Source organism: Cotesia typhae, unplaced genomic scaffold (genome assembly GCF_013202065.1).
Source record: "Cotesia typhae breed Kobodo isofemale line unplaced genomic scaffold, CoteBio_Ctyphae contig_5, whole genome shotgun sequence".
NCBI lineage: Eukaryota > Metazoa > Arthropoda > Insecta > Hymenoptera > Braconidae > Cotesia > Cotesia typhae.
Genome location: NW_027423757.1, coordinates 7672288 through 7693717, shown reverse-complemented (window position 1 = coordinate 7693717; position 21430 = coordinate 7672288). Strand labels below are relative to the sequence as shown.

At 28.4% G+C, this 21430-nt stretch overlaps 3 protein-coding genes across 5 annotated transcripts; 1 reads left to right on the top strand and 2 right to left on the bottom strand.

The window, feature by feature from the left end:
- Positions 1-372: 372 nt before the first annotated feature.
- LOC141531248 (pyrokinin-1 receptor) lies at positions 373-13009 on the top strand. Of its 2 annotated transcripts, XM_074248923.1 has the most exons (6): positions 373-2866; positions 3926-4332; positions 9497-9714; positions 9792-10037; positions 10119-10263; positions 10373-13009. In XM_074248923.1, exons 1-6 carry the CDS (start codon positions 2289-2291, stop codon positions 10624-10626), a joined length of 1848 nt encoding a protein of 615 aa, XP_074105024.1. In that variant the 5' UTR covers positions 373-2288; the 3' UTR covers positions 10627-13009. The 2 variants fall into 2 exon arrangements, with proteins under 2 accessions (XP_074105024.1, XP_074105023.1); XM_074248922.1 differs by having other exon boundaries at positions 9792-10263.
- LOC141530369 (uncharacterized) lies at positions 12724-17137 on the bottom strand. Its single transcript, XM_074247429.1, has 8 exons — positions 17062-17137; positions 16203-16349; positions 15935-16102; positions 15470-15773; positions 14025-14164; positions 13380-13547; positions 13124-13263; positions 12724-12997 (listed from the first exon to the last, which is right to left on the bottom strand). The coding sequence occupies exons 1-8, from the start codon at positions 17120-17122 to the stop codon at positions 12830-12832; spliced, it is 1296 nt and encodes a 431-aa protein (XP_074103530.1). The 5' UTR covers positions 17123-17137; the 3' UTR covers positions 12724-12829.
- A 1789-nt stretch (positions 17138-18926) lies between these two features.
- Positions 18927-20652, bottom strand: LOC141531268 (glutathione S-transferase-like). 2 transcript variants are annotated; one of them, XM_074248967.1, is made up of 5 exons: positions 20494-20633; positions 20297-20404; positions 19788-19925; positions 19525-19692; positions 18927-19454 (listed from the first exon to the last, which is right to left on the bottom strand). In XM_074248967.1, exons 3-5 carry the CDS (start codon positions 19918-19920, stop codon positions 19144-19146), a joined length of 612 nt encoding a protein of 203 aa, XP_074105068.1. In that variant the 5' UTR covers positions 19921-19925; positions 20297-20404; positions 20494-20633; the 3' UTR covers positions 18927-19143. The 2 variants fall into 2 exon arrangements, with proteins under 2 accessions (XP_074105068.1, XP_074105066.1); XM_074248965.1 differs by lacking the exon at positions 20297-20404 and having other exon boundaries at positions 20494-20652.
- Between the last annotated feature and the right edge of the window lie 778 nt (positions 20653-21430).

Genomic DNA, 21430 nt, shown 5'->3' with positions numbered 1-21430 from the left:
TTTATTATAATTATCGAACCTTTAAACGGCGATAAAAAAGTGACCTAAAAATAATAATTTTGCCATATAAGCATCCATAAATATTTATGATTCAGGGATGCCTTAAGGTTTTGTATATGTATGGTATTGTATTGTGCCGAGGATCGCGAGTCAATGCGTATTTATCACCGGACACGAGAAGTGCTCGGGGAGGAACTGAAAGTGATAGTATGATGATGAGAAAGCTGAATAAAAAAGGGGATAAAGAGAATAAGAGTTCGAGTATATCGTATAATACTATATATTACATAATATATATATATATATATATATATATATATATATATATATATATATAAAATAAATAAAAAGAGATTCTGAGTTTGCGAAGCAACAGCAGCTGCGGCAGACAGCCGAGTATGTGATGAGAGTCACTCGTTGTTAGCGCTGACGCGAACTTTTCCCACTACACCCTCGAACTCCAAGTCGAGTTCCTCCGACACGCAACCAGTCAGATATTGTAACTGACACGGGATTCAACCGGTGAAACTGTGCCGACTTTGTCAAAAATCGAGACTAAAATTCGCATATTTCTTCTTTTTATTATATTTTATTTTATTTGAGTTTTTACTCCATCTGTGATTTAAATTAAGCGCGTTGTTTCAAGTTATCGGTAAGATTTTAAAAGAATGAATTAATAAAAAAAAAAAAAAAAATTAATTTCTTCTTTAGAAGAAATCGGAAAAACAAATAAAAATAAAAATGAAAAGCTCTTGAGCTTCTTACATCAAATCGGTTCTTGAAAACTTTAGATCAACTTAAACTTGTGCAACAGGTCACATCAAACTGATGGTTAAAAATCTGTTAAATAATAATAACTTTAAGCTGAAATAATTTGTAATCGATCGACATACGCGACGTTTATCTAATACTTACATACGACTCTTGGAATAAATTTTTATACCACGAGCTTTATTAATTTATTATCCCATCAAATGAATAAAATGTATTTTTTATTATGATTAATAATAAAAAGTGATTGAATTTAGCAGATAATAAAATGTCTTTTATTGCAGAGCATTTTTTTGAGAAAATAACCGACGAGATTCGATATCAATACAAGCAAAGATTCGAATGAGATTAGTTTAACGACTTCTATCACTCGATACCTGAATACGCACAAACATATAGATCCATACTCCCTCTTCCATTGGACAGCTTCCATTGGAAGTGAAGAAAGAGCCCTCGATCTCCTGCAAGAGAAGCGGATCTCGCAGTTCACGTTCAAGTTGTCCTATCACACCGATCGGCACGTACGAAACCGCGACATCAGTACTGATGTAACGAGGGAGGACACGAGAGTTAACTTCCAGGGATGGAATTTCACCTTATCAAAAAAATAATTCTTTGTTCCTTCGAGCCAGCATTTTCCTTTTCTTCATTTACTTGATCCATTATTTTTATATTTATTTATATTTTCATCTCAAGCCGGTCTCACTACCTTTTTTCTTCTTATTCTTCTTTGAAAAGAAATATTACTACCGAGTGATAAAATAACGCAACAGTAACAGTAACAGTGATCCGAGTGATTGAATAAAGTCACGGAATAAATGAATAAAGAGGATTTTTTTGTTCGGGATCCAGCTAGCGGTGCAATTCTTCTATAAGAGAGTAATCGTATACCAGAAAAATGATCCAAATTGAATGATGGTAATTCAATTCACTTGTGTATTTGTGGCGAGGATATACTGATAAATGTATTGACTATTTTCCGTCCGATTTATCAACGCACTTTCAACGATTGTTTAGTGAACGTTGAAATAAATAAAAAATAAAGTTAACTCAACTTTGGAGTCTCGAGTGTCGGATTTAATGGTTAAAGTTACTGATTAAGAAAAAACTATTAATAAAATAAATAAAATACTCGTTTATTTATTTAATAAAAATATTTTAAAAATTATTGCGATTTGAAGTTCAAGTTTGCGTGTAATCTGCAAATAAATGTAGCTCGTCATAAAAGTATTTATATTACATAAAAATAAAGTTTAGTTAAGCTTTGAAAAAAGTGTTAGACATTTCTTCTTCTTCTTTTTTTTTTTTTTTTTATATTTCTTCAGCTTCCCTGATTTACTCTAAATCCAGTGTATACATCCATGAAATAAAATATATCTCTGGCAGTGACATTGAACAGCAAAAAAAATAACACAAAATGATAACAAAATTTATTAAAGAACAAAAGTCATGTTTTATTGTGTTAAATCGATAGTAGTGAAGAGAAAAAATGTTAAAAGAAAAAATAGGGTTGTAAGATGATTGAAAACGGAAAGACTTGGGTGGGTAGTGCACGTGAGGATGATGATCGCTTTAAAATAGATTCGTTTATGTTCGAAAAGAAAAATATTAAAACTGAGACTGGTATCGAGAGTGTTGCTGTGGATATTGACATTGATATTGGCAGTGATTTTGAGTGGGTATCCTCGATGAGATTCAGTGACAATTATACGAATTCATTGACGGGAATGCTGACGGCAAGTGTTGAGGCAAGTTTTAATCAGTCGACCACGGAGAGAAGAGATGCTCTTTATGTCGTTATACCGGTAACCATTATTTATGCAATTATTTTCTTAACCGGTCTGGTGGGCAATGTCTCGACATGTGTTGTTATTGCGCGAAACCGCTCGATGCACACGGCCACTAATTACTATTTATTCAGCCTTGCGATTTCCGATTTGCTGCTACTTGTTTCGGGATTACCGCCAGAGATGTATTATATCTGGTCCCACTTTCCGTATATCTTTGGAGAGTCTTTTTGTATGATCCAGAGCTTCGCTGCTGAAACATCTGCTAATGCAACTGTTCTTACTATTACTGCATTTACTGTTGAGAGGTAATTTTTTTTTTACAAGTATTGAATTTTTTTTTTTTAATTGTTTTCGAACGAGGGATGTGCTAAATTAGGACATTAGGGATGAATAAATTATTTTTGGGCTTAATTACGGTTAGTTTTCTTCTTTTTCCTTGTTATTTCAAGAAAAGTATAATTTAACGGCAATTAAGGATTTTATTAATTAAATTTTATGGTTATTGTTAAATTAAATTGAAAAATTTTGATTAAAATATTTTTTATGAAGAATTTATTTTTTGAAATTGAAAGAAGAATATTTTATTTTTATGATCAATTTAAGAAGAAAAGTTAATTATTTTTTCTCTGATTTAATAAAGATAATTTAAATATGGTAACATATGTTTTAATTAGTAATAAAAATTCATGAAGTTTCTTATTTTACTTCACCAAAACTCATTATCTTCGAAGTATTTTAATTGTATTTGTAAATTTTTTAAATTATAGTAATTAAATTTTGAACTAAATCAACAAATAATTCAAAAATGTAATTATTTTTTTTTTTTTTAAATAATTTATAAAAATATTTGGAGCTTAGAAATTGTTTAAAATTAATTTTTAAACTAGAAACATATTTATTTATTCATTGAAATTTTTATTAATTTAAGACTACAATTTTCTGAAAAAACTTGAATAAAAAATATATTTTATATTAAAATACTCAACTTGAGAATATATATTAAAATTAAAAGCTTCAATTCATTAAAAATTAATTACAAAATCAATAAAATAAACATCAATTTTCCAGCCCTTTTATGAATATTTCTATGGAAGAATGGATAACTTTAATAATTAAAACAAACATTAATAATAAAAAAAAAAAAAAAGTGTCTCACGAATTAATCCCACTTACTTTAATAGAAAGTATATCTAAAAGAAAAAGTAGCTTACAAACTTAATCGTTTGAATGGAAGCTTACAGACTAAATAAATATAAAAAAAAAAAAAGGAACTCTGAAGTAAAGTAATTTTAAAGAAGTAAGTGAGATAGTATTTTATAAAAAAAAAGAACTGATGGAAAAAAATATTTACATTGTTTGTGTAGATACGTAGCAATTTGTCATCCTTTCCTGTCGCACACAATGTCCAAACTTTCACGGGCTGTCAAATACGTAGTCGCGATTTGGCTTCTTGCCCTGTGTTTGGCCATACCGCAGGCCATTCAATTTGGGGTGGTTTATTCACAAGAGATGAATGGGACGATGATAATGGATACGGCAATGTGTTCCGTCAAGTGGGTAATAATTGAACACGCTTTTGAAATATCAACTATTTTATTGTTCGTCGGGCCGATGACTATAATCACCGTACTATACATACTCATTGGCATCAAGTTGAGACATTCCAGAGTGCTTACCACTATCAAGAGAAATCCTTTTCCCGGCTGTCTTAATCACGGCGATAGTGGCAGATCACGAGGCCTAGCTCAGCGTAATGTCATAAGGATGCTTGGTAAGATTTTTTTTTTATTACTTTATTAGCTTTTTTTATTCCAAATCAACCGTTGATTAATCTCTTTTTTGTTTCTTCTTTTTTTTTTTTTTTTTTCCATTAGCAGCACAAAAAATTTATTCACCTCTCGAGTAAATAAATAAAATTTTTTAGCTGAACAAAAATATTTATAAAAGGATTGATTTTTAAATACCATCCAGGTATTTACGGTTTCATTTTTTACTTTTAAATAACTAAAATCTGAAAGTCGATAAATAAAATTTTTTTTTAATCTACGGCCTTTTATAAAAAGTAAAAAAAAAATTTTTAGCCGTCTATAATATGACAACTTTTTATAAACATCAAAATACCTTTTGTGAAATATGTCAAAAATCTCTGGAATTTTTCCCATTACGGGCAAAAGAATCGATTGAACTTTGCTTCAAGTTCCCAGAAAAATTTTAACGTTCCTATTAAAAATAATTACCTGTCATTTCTTCTTTTTTAGTTTACAAAAAATTTATCCGTAAAATGGAAGTCTCAAAAATAATCAGAAAATCCAATAATAAATACAAGTTACAGCTGCAAAATTTAAATTAAGAAACTCGAGCAATAAATAATGTTATTGATTAATTTTGAAATAGAGCTTCGGTATTTTCTTATGACTGCAATTACGAGTCTGATGTGTCGTAACAATGTTTATTTTTTACCCGGATTAAATGCAGCTTAATCGCAACAGATGTCTGGAAGTAATCAAGTTCCCGTAATGATAATGATTGTCATAAAAGCCGAGCTAAATATATTATAGACTTCAACAATGCAATAAAATAATAAATCCGAGGAGTTTGTTATGGACATAAAAGTGTTAATTTTAAAGATCGAGTTGGTGGCGATCGCGACATTGCATTTATATAAACTGGTTGACATTTTTTTCGCAATCAAAAAAGACCGCGCCAAAGTTGATTCGCGAAAAACCGTTTATGGGCAATGGACATTGAACATTAAATTAAGACTTCTGCACATTGATTTCTATGAAAGATTACTGCAAGAAGTTCAAGCTCATCTATTTATCTGTACCAAGTACTTCTGTAAAAGAGCAAAGAGCTTTTAGTTTCAGAAAAAACAGGAAGCGCTTAATTATTTCTTAGAGAAATTCTTAATAAACATTTAGTTCAAATTCTTATTTATTATTTATAGATGAGATGACTCGTATAAATAAAAACAATCATCTTAGCTCAGAATTCCATTCCAAGAGTCGTAATGATTAATTTCAATTGAACTTAACGAAACTTAATAGACTTAGATTGAATTTAAAATTTTTTAAACTAAACAATTTCTGCATTACTAAAAATTAAAATAATATTTTTCTTTTTTTAAATAATTAAGTAAATTATTTAAATTTTATTCATTTCAGTGTTATAAAAAATTATAAAATCCGGAAGAACTTCCTGCTGAGTTATAATAATTGAGAAAATTTTTTTAAATCTCCCTAATAGCTGCGTAATAATTATCCAAGGAAAGAGAACTCGAATATTCATTAAATCGTAACTAATTCTTTGTGAAGTATAAAACCACCCGCGTAATGAATTTGAAGAAGCTTAACATTAAGAATGAGTGATTATAATTAAAACTCTCTGAAGAGATATTTACATACTTTAATGACTAAATTATAAATTTATTATTTGCTTAACTGTCACAGTATTTATATTTCTATAAGAAGTTCTGATTTTGACATATGTCACGTACAATAAGTCCGTCGTAAAACAATGTTTTTATGGTTTTTTTTTTTATTTTTATTTTGCTGATTAAATAAAGAAAGTCATAAGGAAACAAAGAAGAAATTTCATTGGTAAAGTATTTGGAAGAAAAAAAATAAATTCAATGGTTCGGAAATATTTTGTTCAAGGTCAAAAGCTTACAAATCTTATGTTAATTAAATAGTTTAGTAAATTTTCATAAAACCAATCCTCTTCCAGCGAGCCACTTTTTTAATCAAAAAGAATCGTCTTTCCCAATTAGTGATGTATTCAATAAAACTGAATTAAAAATAAAATTATGTTCGTACAAGGACATCCGTATTTCAGTCTCAGGAATAAAATTTAACTTTATTTTGTAAAATAACAACCGAAATGTAAATAAATAAATAAACAGAAATAAAAAGAAATTGTTTTGGAGAATTCCGCGAGTCAGATAGCTGATTTTAGTTTTATCTTAAAATTCTTGTACAGAAAATCGTTACTTACATTTGAGCAGTGGTATTGCGAAATGTACTTCCGGCAAAATGAGGAAATGCGACGATTCAAGTTTATTTACTCATCCAATAGCCACACACACGTCCTGTATCTACAAATGTAATCAACCGGACAGTAATGATGAGTACGTCTGTCAATGTATATTCTGAGATTTAGATCTCATCTCTCCTTATTTTTATAGTATATATAGTATATAGTATATCTTCAATGTTCTCTTCGCTGATTACTTGATTAACAAAATATTGTTTATATTTATTTGTCTATCGTCTTCTTCGTATCTTTTCATTAATTTATTTACTTCGATAAAAGCAATAACTTGCATCTGACGTAAAATATTAAATGCAAAATTGTTGCCTGCAAGTGAAAAAGGAAAAAAAATTGACCGTTCGAATAAATAACGAATGCAAATTACGTGTTTATGAAATCGATACAATAGAAAGTGGAAACAAGAAGCTTATTATGAGATTTTTAGTCACATTTTTGAAGAAAAAACTCGATGATTTTACGTAAATTTATATTTTTATTATGAAAAATCTTGTTATGTATATAATGTAACTTTGTTGTTTAAAAAAGTTACATAAAACTTTAAATAAGTTAAGGAATTAAGAATTGTTCACGTAGATGAGACTTAAAACTTTTGTCGAAATTTAAGATAAAAATGTGATAAGATGATGTGTGGGCTAAAATTTTTATCTCACCGTCAGCAAAAAGGTTACAAAAGAAAAATAAAAAAAAGATCTTCGCGCTATTTTAAATTTAAAAATACATTATTTATTGAATGGTTAATAAATATGAGTGGTATTTTTAAACACGCAACAAATGTATTCGGAAATGGAAATAATTTAAGAATATAAATATATGGATTGATAAATGGGATGCTCATAAAAATATTTTGATTAACTGAGATTTTTTTCACGTATTTTAAAAAATCTCTGGAGGCTACTAAATCTTAACCCTCATCTTTCCATTCAAATAATGAGATTGTGTACCAAAGTCTATCTACTTGATATTTTTTATACTTTGATTCATGACTAATTTTTATGATTTTTTTTAGCAAACAAAATTTATGGCCGATAATATCTGACTCAAAACTTGTAAACTTATTTCAATATATTCAATTTTTAATCAAAAACTTTTTATTTTGTACTGCGGATATAACTTTACTCTTTTTGTTTTCTTTACTATTACGCTCACTGTTATCTGATAGGAGATAATAAGTTTCAAGAGAAAGGAAATTAAAGATCTTTGAGGTTTTTTTCTTATTTTCTCATGAAATCCTTTATTCTTTTAAGAAACTTTTAATATATTTGTAATCAACTCCTACTTAAAATGCACTCATTGTCGGCAGTTTTTGTGGAAAACTAATTATATCAAATTCAATTATTTTTTGACCACTTACTTTAAAAAAGATAAGATTACTTTAATTTAATTAAACTTTAAAATATTTTTCAAATGATAAAACTTGAATTTTAAAGGAAAATTTAAATTTAAAATTGATTTTAAGCGAGTGAAGAAATTTACTAATATAAAATTAGCAGAAGTAAAGAAGAAGAATATAAAGTACTGTATTAATTACACAACAAAATAATAGTCCTCTTTTTTAATTGAAAGAATAATTTTTCTAGACTTCAGTAATAACAGATTTTTTTTATACTTAAGAAATTTTATTAACTGTTAATAAATAATTTAATAAACAATTATGTAACTATTAAAATTAAATGAACTTTAATATTAAAAATAATAGAAATAGCTGAGCAACATTGAGCGTGGTTAGTATTTAGATGGGTGACAGCTTGGGAGCACCACGCGCGGTTGGCACCTTCTTTCGTTTATTATTATTCATTTGCTGCTATTATTTATTTATATCTAATAAATATTTTTTATTCGTCAACAAACATTTAATTGGACCCTTTAATAAAAATGCACTCATAAGTGTCACAATTTTATTTTGAAACGTTTTATAATCCCAAAACTTGGAATGAATAAAAATATTCCACAATTGATTAGGCAGATTTATAGTTTTGTTTTTTCTATCGCAAAAAATTCTATATAAAATAAATAATAACGATGAACTGTAAAATATTTTGCTCGAAAGTGTCAATTATCAATATAATGTTTTTAATAAATGTTTTTTTTCTTAAAAAACATTTATTAAAAATAAAAAAAAAATTGCTCGTACTTAATAAATTGATAAATTGTTTTTAAATAAAAAATTTACTTGGTTAATAAATTCTTTTATCACTGTTGAAGAAATATGAATAAAGGCAGAATCACTTCAGATCTTTCTAATTTACTTTTAACTTCAAAACAACTCAAGTTTACAATTGGAACTTTAAATTTCACTAAAAGTCACGTGAAAAAAAAAAAAAGTTATTATCTTCTTTATACTTATTTATATTTTTCTAAGAAAAAAAAAAATAATTTAATAATTTTCTTTAATAAATATAAACCCGAGCTTTAATAAAACAAATGTTCATTTATCAAAACAGTTAACTACCTAAAACCATAGACGGTATTAGCAATTATTACGAGGTGCATTTTTCCAGTCATAACAAAAACACACAGCCCTATAAAAATTAATTTACCACACGAGTAGAGAATAAAACGTAATAAAAGTCAGTATGAATATACTGAATATACTCCTGTACTGTATAATGAAAAAAATCTTTTAGCTGGCCGAGTGTAAGACGTAAATGAAAGCAAATGGGCTGTAGTATATTGAAGAGTAGCTGGTAGTACATCAGTGTCGTCTAATAATCTTTTGTACAAAATCCTTTTTCATTAACTTTCTGGGTCGTTTAACAGCACTTGGAACAGACCAGCATTATTGAATTTTAATTGAATGCTATATGCTTTTATTGCCGCGATAAATCCATCTAAAAAATAATTTAAATAAAAATTAAACTAATCCATTATAATATATTTTATTGCAGTTGCTGTTGTGGTCACATTTTTCATCTGCTGGGCACCGTTCCATGCTCAAAGATTGCTAGCAGTTTATGCCCAAAGTACCGGGAATGAACCTCATGCTGCCTTAGTTACTGTCTATACAGTATTGACATATATATCAGGAATATTTTACTACCTCTCGACGACCGTTAACCCGCTGTTGTACAACATAATGTCCAATAAATTCCGCGAGGCATTCAAGGTAACTTCAACACAGCGAACCTTAATAAACATCTCTAATAATTAAATTAATAATAATAGTAGAGTATTTTTTTTTAGACCATGCTGGCGGGTCATTGTCGTGCTGGAAGATCATTACAAAATCGCAGCCCCCAGTTACGAGCCTATAGCAGCCTTTCAAGACATCAAAAGTCAACTCTAAGAAGACGCGAACCCCATTCATCCTCATCCGCAAGCGATGATACCCACCAGCTAGCTCCGCTGACACGACACAATAATCAGGGGCAAATGATGATGGAGCACTATATTGATAATATTGGTCCGTCAAATAATTCTGCAGGCAAAGTAATTAATTGGCGGACGAAAAAAAATTTTAATAAAAATTATAATAATAATAATAATAATAATAATAATAATAAATTTAAGTCGAGGTCACGGCCAGAAGAAATAACTTTAGTTACGTCTCTGGCAAAAGGTTTCAACGACAGCTGTAATAATAATGGAGGGATTTCTCATGCTATCAATAGATGTTTCAGCAAGGACGAAAAAGCTATTAAACCGGTGACAATTGGTAAATATACATACATACTAATAAATTTATATTTATTTAAAATTAGATTGGTTGAATTGAGGGGTTTATTTAAAACTCTAAATTCATTATTTTACTTTTTTTTTTAAAGGTATTTTTCCTGACGGTAAAAAAGCTGATGGTCTATTTCTTCAGTGTAATACTGAAGAGATTAAGCAAAAATTTACGGTAGAAAACGAACTCGTATCATCGAGTCATCAGGCTAATAAAATTCAAAGTCATACGAGTATTGATAGTACGAGTACTTTAAGTAATTCAAGCCTTAAAGATCTGGATAAAACGGAATTCACGGGGAGTGAGCTTGCAAGGTATATGGGCGTATTGAATTTTGATCCTGTTACTTGATCAAAGGTACTACTGGATTGATGGTAAAAAATAGGTTTATAAATGTGTAGATAGATAAATGATAAAAAAAAAAGATAGGACTATATACTGTATATCTGGAAATATGACACAAAAATCTGTATCAACGATACTTTAAAAATTGTATACGATTGATACATGTGATAATTGAGATTGATCGCGGTACACTTTGATTTGAATATTTTATAGATCTGTATTTTGTTTTATTGTTGTAATTATTCTTTTTTTTGTGGCGCGGATTCACACGTCTGTGTATAATTTAGCGAATTTTTTTTTTTGTGATAAGAGAGATAGGGAAATAGTTTTAAGGTACGGGGACGTTGATAAAGCTACTCATTATTATTTATTTATAATTTTAAATTAGCTTTTTTTTATATGTGTTCGATAAAACTAAATATGACGCATGTTCATTTTTTATGCGCTGCCTGTGATTTAATGCAATTTTAAGAGAGAGAAATCATGACAGTAGAAATTAGAAATTAATTAATAAGCTTATCCAGCGGCAATTAAAGTAAAAATTTTAAATATTACAGTAAATATATTTATAAGATAAAATGAAATGGAAAAAAATTTTTTGTAGATTTTTTAAAATCAATAAGAAATTAACTTTCTTAAATTAAGTGAAAAATTTTGAATTTTATCAATTTTATCAATTTAATAATAAAATTATTCATAATTATCAACTCTAAAACCAAAAACTAAATTAATATATTAATTGTAATTAAAGATTATCGCTTAAATATTGTGAAAAAAATTTAGTATCAATTTAGATTATTATTTTGGTTAAGAAGATATTTTAAATTCAATGACTTCTTGTTCAAAGTATGCAGGTATAATAAGCATTAAAGTTTGTAAAAAGAACTACGTACAAAGTCGCAATTATTATTTGGGAGACATAAATCAAGTATCGTGTACATAATAAAATTTAATGTGCAAAAAATCAGAGCACCGTTAGGTGCCATGTAGAATTGTATAGCTCAAGTTTCAGGTGGGTATCCAAGTACGCCTTTATAGCAGGATCAGCTCGAATCCTACCCACGAGTTTCTTGAGTTCTGGATGATCTGTATAAAATAAATCCGCCCAAGAAATCTACCGAATGATTAACGTACTTAGATATTTGATGTGAAAATAAATAAAAATAAATGATAAGTATCAAAACTAATATCTACTTTACATTTTTGTGATAAATTATCGCATGTTAACATTTCTTCTTTCGTGTTGCTAATTTTACAAATTTTATTCCATGATTTAATTCTCAAATACTGAAAATTTTTTACTTAATCTATTAAATTGTTGTAGTAAAAGCAATATGATAATTTATTATTGCACAAAGTAAAATAAAAGAATTTTAGTGACTGATAATAGTTTATATTTAATTTCTATCGCTTTGTTGAGTGTTCTACAATGATAAGTGATAGAGAAATATCTTTGTAGTAAAAATTTTTTCATGATTATCTTCTTTTTTTTTTTTTTTTTTTTTTACGATACATCGTAATAGTGATAACGATATGTAACATTTAAAGTGTTATTTTATCTCAGTAAACAAAAAGTACTTTGATGGTTATACAACAGGCAAGAGAAACTTCTCAGAAAAATATAAAAATAAAGTTTCTTCAAGTTGATGAAATTCAAAAATGTTCAAGTTAGAAAAACTTTTCATATATATATGAAAAGTAGTTGTAACCTTCAAGCTTGTGGATGAAATGAAGCAACGGAGACTGAAATTGCACGGTATATTGATTTTTGATCATTGCTTGATTTACATACTAGAACTGGATGACGCAAAAAGGTATTAATAATATCGAGGATCAACAAGTTTTTTCCAATGATGAAAAAATATAATTCATAATAAAAGTTTCAATGATGTAAATTATTTTTATTTAAACACTCAAAAAATATTGTAATTTTAAAAACAAAGCTTAGATTTTAAAATGTTGTAAAAAAAAATAGTTTTTCAAAGACAGTAAAAAAGATTAGTGTAAATTTATATTCTTTAGTTTTATAAAATAGATAAATTTAATACCCTTCAAAAAATATGTAGGCTTGAATATAAAAAAAAAAAAAATACGCAGACAGAATAGTATGCAAAGTAGTAATTATTATTTGAAAAACATAAATCGATTATAGAAGACAATAAAGTTTAATGTGCAAAATATTGAACACCATTCGGTGCGATTTAGTATTTTACAGCGAAGTTTTCGGGCGTTTATCCAAATAAGCCTTGACGCCGGGATGAGCTCGGATTTTATCCACAAGTTTCTTAAGTTCCGGGTGATCCTTATTTAAATCGTGACCGAGAACATTAGAAAGATAGTCGGTATAGCCTGCATAAAGTAAATCCGCCCACGACAGCTATTGAATAAATGAACAAATAAATAAAATAAATAGAGCCCACAGCTAAATACTTAACATACATAAATTAGAATAAATAATTGTTTTACCTATCTTAATTGAAATAAGACTAAAAAAAAAACATACCTTTTTATTGACAAAAAATCCTCCGTTCTTCTTCACCTGCTCTTCAAACTTAGCCATCAGCATTTCCTTTTTCTTGAAAGCAGGTTCCTTGAGTTTTGCCTTGAAGTCTGGATTCTCTTCCCAATGGTAAGTCGACAGAGCTGACAAAAAAATGATTTATAAGGCTATAAGCCGGTGTAAAAGGGTAGTAAGTATATAATATATAAAAAATGTATACATAATAATAATATTAAAATAAAATAAAATTGCATCTTACGGATTCTTAGATCATCGATTGCATCTGCAGTAGCGTCAATTTCCCATGCTTCTTCATCAGATGAACCATAAAGGCCAAATTTCTTCGCCAAGCAACGCATTACCGCCTTTGATTGATTATACTTTTTCCCATCGATTTCAAGGACTGGCATCTGACCCAAGGGCATTTCTACAATATTATTATACTTTGTTAGAAATAAATTTAATAAATACCCTCCAATCACTTAAAAATTTTTTAACTTTTATGAACTTTGGAATAACAAAGTAAATAAAAATATGTTGAATTTCTTTGAGCAAAAACTGAATCTTATTTTATAAATTATTTTTATTTTAGTATTTTACTCTATTCTTAGATTTTATGTCTAAAAAAACTTAATATTTAGTTGAAAAATATTTTCGAAAGGGAAAAGTAAGTCCTACCTCTGTTTCATGATCCCGAACACTTGGGTCACACAAAGAACTCTTTTACTTTTCGGAGTTGTAGTAGTTTTTAAATTAGTACAAACCGACTCTTTCAAGCGTAAAGACGCTTCTTGAAAACGTAGTCTTTTGATTAAAGACTAAATATATGAATGTTAATTTAATTTATAAATATAAAACCTAATAATCACGATTACCTATCCATAACTTCCAAAAAAATACTTACGATCTTTGTACTTTGGCCAATCAGCAAATTCTATCCGTTTGTCCTCAAACGGAATGTTGTTGTAGCTCAACATTAAACGGATAGGCTCACCCAAACCGGTAAGATTGAAATACCAGAGCTTGTAAGTCGGCATTTTCAATCACAATTCAATTATTCAATCTACAAAAATAAATATTTACACAGGATTAATAAATATTTTTAATTGAGGAAGAAATAATTTTTATTAAAAATTTTATTATACAACGCAATAAATGTAGTCGCGTAAATTGCAAAGTTAAGTGGGCAAAGCCGTGATACGTACATGGAACGAAGGATATGATTAAATATCCGGGTTTCAGCGGAGACAGGAATGGCAGGTCTTGATGTGAGAACACTTCAATTCCAACTGACTCGCGTACTTCTCGCAGTCTGAGCATAGAACCCGGCTTTAGCTTGTTATTGAATACAAACTAAAACACTAGTTGTTACATCACCATTGGCATATCGTCCTTATTTTTACTATTATTATTATTATCATCATGTCATCTTCTCTAATAATCCCCTCTATACTTAAAAACAGGGTATAATTGTTTCGCACAACGCTGACTCATTGTCTTTTTTTCATTTTGCATGTTATAAGCTTTGTTCGTGTCTATTATGTATATACTCTGTGCTATATTCTGCATTCACTAATCCCATAGCAATCTACGGCTGTATGATGATCATAATAATAATATAAATAATCGTAATATTCAGAGACAACGCTTATTGTTCGTTGTCAGTTGGATAAAAATTGATGCTTGCTATAACTTTTTTTTTTTTTTAATCAATATTCAATAATTTTTTATAGAAAAAATTTCATTTCTGTTCCAGATATTGATATGAGCTATATATAAGATAAATCATGAAAATTTTCTCGACCAATGCCATTAAAAAGTAAATGCTAATTACAGAGTTGAGAAAAAATTTAAACTTGTAACAATTACACGGCCTTTGTAAGTGTAATTATGGAAAAACAAAGTACATTTATTTTATTATGTTGATTGAAAAATTTTCCCTTTCGATAATCACGTAAGGATGTTGTAATTGTACGTACATTCAATATAAATGTATATGTATTGAATAGAATAAAATACTTCTATTCATTTTGCGCAGAGATGTATACACATATTCTTCGCACGGATGTTGAAGGTCTGAAATAATTGATTAACATTTTATAGCGCGTCATTACATTAATACTAAAGTTAAAAAAGCAACATTTTATTGATATAAAATATTTATTTATAGTTAATTAATGAGGTCTGTAAGTGTATGCGTGTGTGAGTGTAATAATTATTTGTACTCTTACAAATTGCAAATTACAATATATTAATATTAATATTAATATCTTAAGTATAATGAATGTAAAAAGGAAATGCAAATATAGTCTTCCGACTTATGTAATTATGTGGTACATAATTTATTGCTCAGTTTGGGGCCGCTTGCCAATCCAGGATTTAATGTTTGGAATATCAAGAATCTTATGCTTGAGAGCTGTCAGATTTTCATACTTTTCTGTAATATCAAACTTTGCCATATAGTTTAAATAATCCAACAAAGCTACGAATACTAAATCAGCCCAAGTTAATTTTCCGTCTATCATAAATCCGCCATTGTTTTTTACTTGAGCGTCCAATTGTGACAAATAGAACGGAAGAATTTCAGTAACTAATGGCTCATATCTGGCTTCTTTAGCTTCAAGATGAGGTTCATAGTGATATGCAGCTATCTCTGCAATCAAATAATTTTTAATAATTATATTTGTTACAGTTCTAGATAGATAAGCATCTTTTTAAGTTGGAATTGATGATATCTATTTAGGGTCATGCATTGTTGTTCAAACATTTCTATGCTGGTGTGGATAGTAAAAAGAAAATGACTAATAGACTTACTTGCACGAATATCGTGGATGGTTTCAACAGTAGCGTCTATTTTCAGATTCTGCCAATCATCTTCACCCGCAAGGTCATATTGTTTCGCTAAATAACGGCAAATAGCTACTGATTGATTTATTTTTTTTTCATCTATCTCGAGTACCGGTACTTGGCCATACGGCATCGCTATTTTAAAAGCGAATAAATTTTCATTAATTACATTTTTTTTTTTTTACAATTAATTATACTCTATAATTTTTTATTTTATTTTTAGATAAATACTCACTGGGTTTAATATTTAACCAATTGTCTCGCTCAAAGCGGTGGTCCTCGAACTCCACACCCGCATAGCTAAAGATAAAACGAATGGGCTCGGCCAATGCTTTTGATGGAAAATATGTTAGCTTAAACTTCGGTTGTGGTTTTACTGCAACTATCGAAATAAAAACTTACTGAATTAATTCAATTATCTTAAGCGAACTTAAAATTATCTTGAGAAAACAAAAAAAAAAAAAAACACACTATTTGCAATTGATAAGGTAAATGCAATCGAACTATAAATATTTTTTTTCTACTCTGATAAGTTTAAAAATGTTAAAGTAATCAATTATATTACTGTTTATTTTTTTTTTCAATTTTTTTTTACTTACCACTATTATAGATTGTTGCAAAGAAGAAAAAATTTTCATTTCTTAGAGCAGTTTCACAAAAAATAATTAGTAGTACACAAGGATATATTTCAAGTCATTCCTATTTTAATTAAATTGTATTTTGGTGGAATCAAGGAGGAAACAAAAATAAAATACCATTAGATAAAATCAATAATGATGAATTTAAATTAAAATTGAAAATGCAAAAAAAAAAAAAAAAAAGGGGAAATATTTCATTACAATTCAAAATTTAAAGTTCATGACAAAAATATTCTTTTACAATTACTCATTCATGTATAAATTACAAAGACTTTTTTTTAATTTTTTCATTAATTAAATTCTGAATAATTTTTTTTTTTTAAATTAATGTTATTTAATTTTAAATCATTTCTATTGATATATATTGTTGATTAATAAATAATTAAATTTACAGATAGATGAATTTATCAGAAAACTATAAGGAATATGGCGAAAAAATGAGGGTCAACAACCTACCAGCAGTGTACGCTATACGTTGATAGCGCGTAGCAACGGCATTGAAAACTTTTCGCAACATTATTCTTGTAAAGTATTAGTAATTAATATCTATTACTCAATTAATTAATTATTTAATTAATCTTGAAGCTAATCTGTAGTCAGTAAGTTTCAACTAATTACTGACGAGAGTACAGATCGATCGGTACTCACTGGATTGAAGCTCAAAAAATAACTATCAGCAAAATCTCCTTTAAAGGCCGGCTGCAATTGCTATAAAAAAACAAGACAAATTTTAGTATTTGAGCTAAACTTAGAGTACGAATAACTCTAGTTGAATAAATAAACGTCAGATGACTCGAATAGTGCCAGAAAAATTAACGCCCATTATCAAGTACATCTGTGAACTAATTACATATCTAATGCGGTAAAAGTCTAATAACTACGACATGTACGTTAGATTTATGATTTACAATTATATTTTAACTCAAATTCCACACACATGACTTGCACAATCAAATCAGAATTATATAAATGTTTGTAGACTGTTTATCGATTAAAAATTTTTATAGTTTTTGAGATAACTGTTGAATTTGCTGATTAATTTTTTAAAACTTATGATAAAAAATTTATCTTGGCGATATAAAATGTTTTGTTATCGCTAGAGTAATTTGTAAATAGTAAATTAGAACTGCAATTTGTATAATTATGTTTTATAACAATGGCTGTTATTTAAAAAGCAGTAATCGTTTTACATAGCAGCTCATTGTATATTTTTTTAAACTGCTATTCTATATTATACTCCCACAACAATCATAATTTGATGTTATGACACTGCCAAACAAAAAACACATTGTTCCCGCTCGATTTAATGGAGATTAATACTCTAAACTATACCCATTTGTATAATAAGACCGAATTATCAAGTAGTTTTTATTTGTATTGATTTTTTTCTATCTCAAATAAAAAAATATAAATATAATATTATACTATTAGTCGTTCTATTTAATGTCGTAATTTATTGAGTGTTATTTTAAACTACGAATATTTTATTACTTATGATATGCTTATTTGGCTTTGAAGGATCTCAAGATATGAAATATAATGTATTAAATATGATTGAATCAATATAAAAAGTTCTTCATACCCTACACGGAAGCTATTACAGTAAGCTTCTTATTTATTTATTAAAAGTATCTATTACATCATTAAAAAAAAAAAAAAAAAAAAAAAAACACTTGTTAAAAGTTGTTTGAATACTTACTTATAAATATTTAAGTAAATATATTAATTCAAAAAAAAATATAGAAATTAAAAAAATTTAATAAATTGCTTAGCATTCTAAAGGAAAATTTTTTTTTAGGTTTTAATTTCTTCTTTAGGTACATTCAAGTTACGGTACTTGTTGGTTAGATTAGTTGACCAGAAACTAGTCGACTCACGTTCAAATGACGACAAAACATAAACCTATAATTTCCACCAAAATACATATTTTGAGGCGGAAGTTTATACTTGGCGCTTTTGTTCTAGATAAGCATCTTAATCCTAAGGACAAGTGATTATCGTTAACAAAATTGGTAAATATTATTTGTCTGAATCTATATTTGTAATCTGATCTTTATTCAATTGCTTCGATAATCGAATTGTTTCTGAGAAATTATAAATTCCAATGAATACACGACCTCAAAAGAAATAATTTGAAAAAATAATTTATAATTGGATAATCGACAATATGAATCATTCAATTGCTTGTCTCGAGAAGTAGCTATTATCTCCTGTTTCTTTTTCTTCATCAAAGATCTCGTGAGCTATCAATATAAATGCATTGTAATATATCTTCTACTAGTATAAAATCAGCTTCAGGATTACAGAAGAAAATAAAATGATTATTGGTATAAAATATTTATTGAAATATACTCTAAATAATTCAACATTGGCCAATACAAATATTATTTCTGTATTAATAAGTCTTTTGGAATATAATTTTAGTCTTAAAATAGTGCAAAATTCATAACGAAAAAGTACGAAATGGAAAAATGCTAAGCCTGATGTAGCAAATATTACTCAGTATCAAAAAAAAATTATTTTTTTTCTAATAAATGCTTAACACTCAGTCTGAGGGCGCTTTTCAACCCAAGCCTTGATTTTTGGCAGAGCAAGGACTTTTTCTTTGAGAGCTTTCAAATTCTCATGCTTTTCAGTAATATCAAATTTAGTCATAAAGTTCAAGTAATCCAACAAAGCGACGAATACCATGTCAGCCCAAGTCAATTTACCACCAACGAAGTATCCTTCGTTTTTCTTGACTTGTTCGTCCAAGCGATCTAAGGCGAATGGAAGAAGTTCCTTCATCAACGGTTCACGTTTCGCTTCTTTTGCTTCTGGGTGTGACTCATAATGATAAGCACCAATTTCTATGATTAAAAATTGAGCATTAGTTGCATTCCTTTGATATAAAATACTTAGTATTTTAGAGAAGCTTACTTGAACGAAGATCATGGATGTTATCAACAGCAACATCTATTTCAAGGTTCTCCCAGTCATCTTTACCAGCAAGACCGTGTTGCTTAGCCAAGTAACGACAAATCGCTGTGGATTGGTTTACTTTTTTGCCGTCAATTTCGAGCACTGGTACTTGACCAAATGGCATAGCTAGAAGGAAAATTTTTCTCTGTAGTAATTTTCTAAAATACTATTAAATGTGTATAATTAAAATATTATTAATTAATAAATAAATATTAACTCACTTGGCTTGATTTTTGGCCAATCATTTCTGTCAAAACGATCATCTTCAAACTCCACACCCCCGTAGCTCAAAATAAAGCGGATGGGCTCGGCCAATGCCTTTACTGGGAAGTAACTCAATTTGTAGCTTGGCATTATTGCTGTAATTATAACAAAATGTTATCAAGATTAAATTATATCATTAAAAATTAAAAAAATACAATTAGTAATACAATGATTTCATCAGTTCTTTGTAATTGTTTTAGATAAGAATGTAATGATAAGGCTTTTCGAGAATAAAATGAATTATATAAACTTATTTATTTTACAAAAATAAATTAATTATGAAAAATTTCACGATGAAAACTGTCAAATTTTCGCGATTATCAGAGAAATAAAAACCCGACAGAAGTATTATAATAATCATAAGCTGTTATTAGTACAAAGAAAAAAAAAATAAATATCTAAAATTCAAGACAGGTCAATTAGTTATTAAGACACAAAAATTAAATGAGATGAAAATATTGATTACCATAAATCAAAACAAAATTACAGTAACGATCAAATGAGATCAATGATCTAGATGTATCAAATATACCGGCATTACACTAAAGCGGAGTCCAAAACTGAAAGTCAGAATCTAAATAGTTGTTCAATAAAAATAATAAAATAATTAATGATCAAGTGTAGACTTCTTTTTAATATCAATTAAAATCAATGAGTACTTACAGAAATATTCAACAACTCTTTACCAATAATTAGCAAAACAAATGTCGCTTTGCAAAAACGTATTACGACGGCAATCAATGACAGGATAAACTGAAGCTGAAAAAAATTGTCGGCTAGTTTTAACTATACTATATCAGCGATCGATCGTCAAGTGACTCAAGTAGTACAGCAGACACCCATAGAGGCGCACGAAAGCATCCCCTCTCGCTGTTCAACATGTACGTTCGGTGGTATATGTATTGGAGTTGTTTTTTTGTCTCTCACAGCACCATTCAAGAGTCACTACCACATGCATATTTGAAATCCAGTTAACTTGTAAGGTTCAGAAGACAAATACACCAGCGAGAAGCCGCTAGTTGTACTGAGCCTCACTGACGTCACCACATTGTAAAATGTACTGCTCAGCGATTCTCAGCAAGTCCCACAATCCTATCCATGCCTGTAACTCATTCTAAACGCTATTCCTGAAAGCTTCAGTCAAGGCTGTTGCTACAATAAGCTCTGGAAATTGATCATAGATTCAAAGTATGAATATGCATATAATTTTAATTAATTTTTTTTCAGCTATCGAGTCAACGGATTACTTTATACTATCACCAATTAGTTGGTAATTAGCGCTCAATTGTTATTGAATTAAATGATAATTAATATTCAAAAATTTTTTTGCATGAAATCTTTAGATCCAAAAACCCCGACTAAACCTAGTTATTTTTGCAGAAGTACAGCTATAAATATATATGTAATTTCCAAATAATTAACAATTATAAAAGACAGAAAGTCGCGCCTGCGCTATTCTGCGATTTATATATTAAAGTAAGAGAGCAGATAGCGCCACCACGTTTTCCTTGGATACTACACATTTTTTCTTAAAAAAATGTTTCCTTACTGATCTAATAAATTATTTTTATGTTCATTTACTTAATTTGCTGAAAAAAAA

Excerpts from the sequence above, each read along its gene's own strand:
- LOC141531248 (XM_074248922.1), top strand. The coding sequence starts at position 2,289 with ATGATTGAAAACGGAAAGACTTGGGTGGGTAGTGCACGTGAGGATGAT. Across the intron at positions 4,333-9,496 it reads TAATGTCATAAGGATGCTTG|TTGCTGTTGTGGTCACATTT; the intron begins GTAAGATTTTTT and ends ATTTTATTGCAG. Across the intron at positions 9,715-9,791 it reads AATTCCGCGAGGCATTCAAG|ACCATGCTGGCGGGTCATTG; the intron begins GTAACTTCAACA and ends ATTTTTTTTTAG.
- LOC141530369 (XM_074247429.1), bottom strand. The coding sequence starts at position 17,122 with ATGTTGCGAAAAGTTTTCAATGCCGTTGCTACGCGCTATCAACGTATA. Across the intron at positions 15,774-15,934 it reads CATCCACGATATTCGTGCAA|AGATAGCTGCATATCACTAT; the intron begins GTAAGTCTATTA and ends ATTTGATTGCAG. Across the intron at positions 12,998-13,123 it reads GATTTTTTGTCAATAAAAAG|CTGTCGTGGGCGGATTTACT; the intron begins GTATGTTTTTTT and ends TTTATTCAATAG.
- LOC141531268 (XM_074248965.1), bottom strand. The coding sequence starts at position 19,920 with ATGCCAAGCTACAAATTGAGTTACTTCCCAGTAAAGGCATTGGCCGAG. Across the intron at positions 19,693-19,787 it reads TTGGCCAAAAATCAAGCCAA|CTATGCCATTTGGTCAAGTA; the intron begins GTGAGTTAATAT and ends TTTTCCTTCTAG. Across the intron at positions 19,455-19,524 it reads CATCCATGATCTTCGTTCAA|AAATTGGTGCTTATCATTAT; the intron begins GTAAGCTTCTCT and ends TTTTAATCATAG.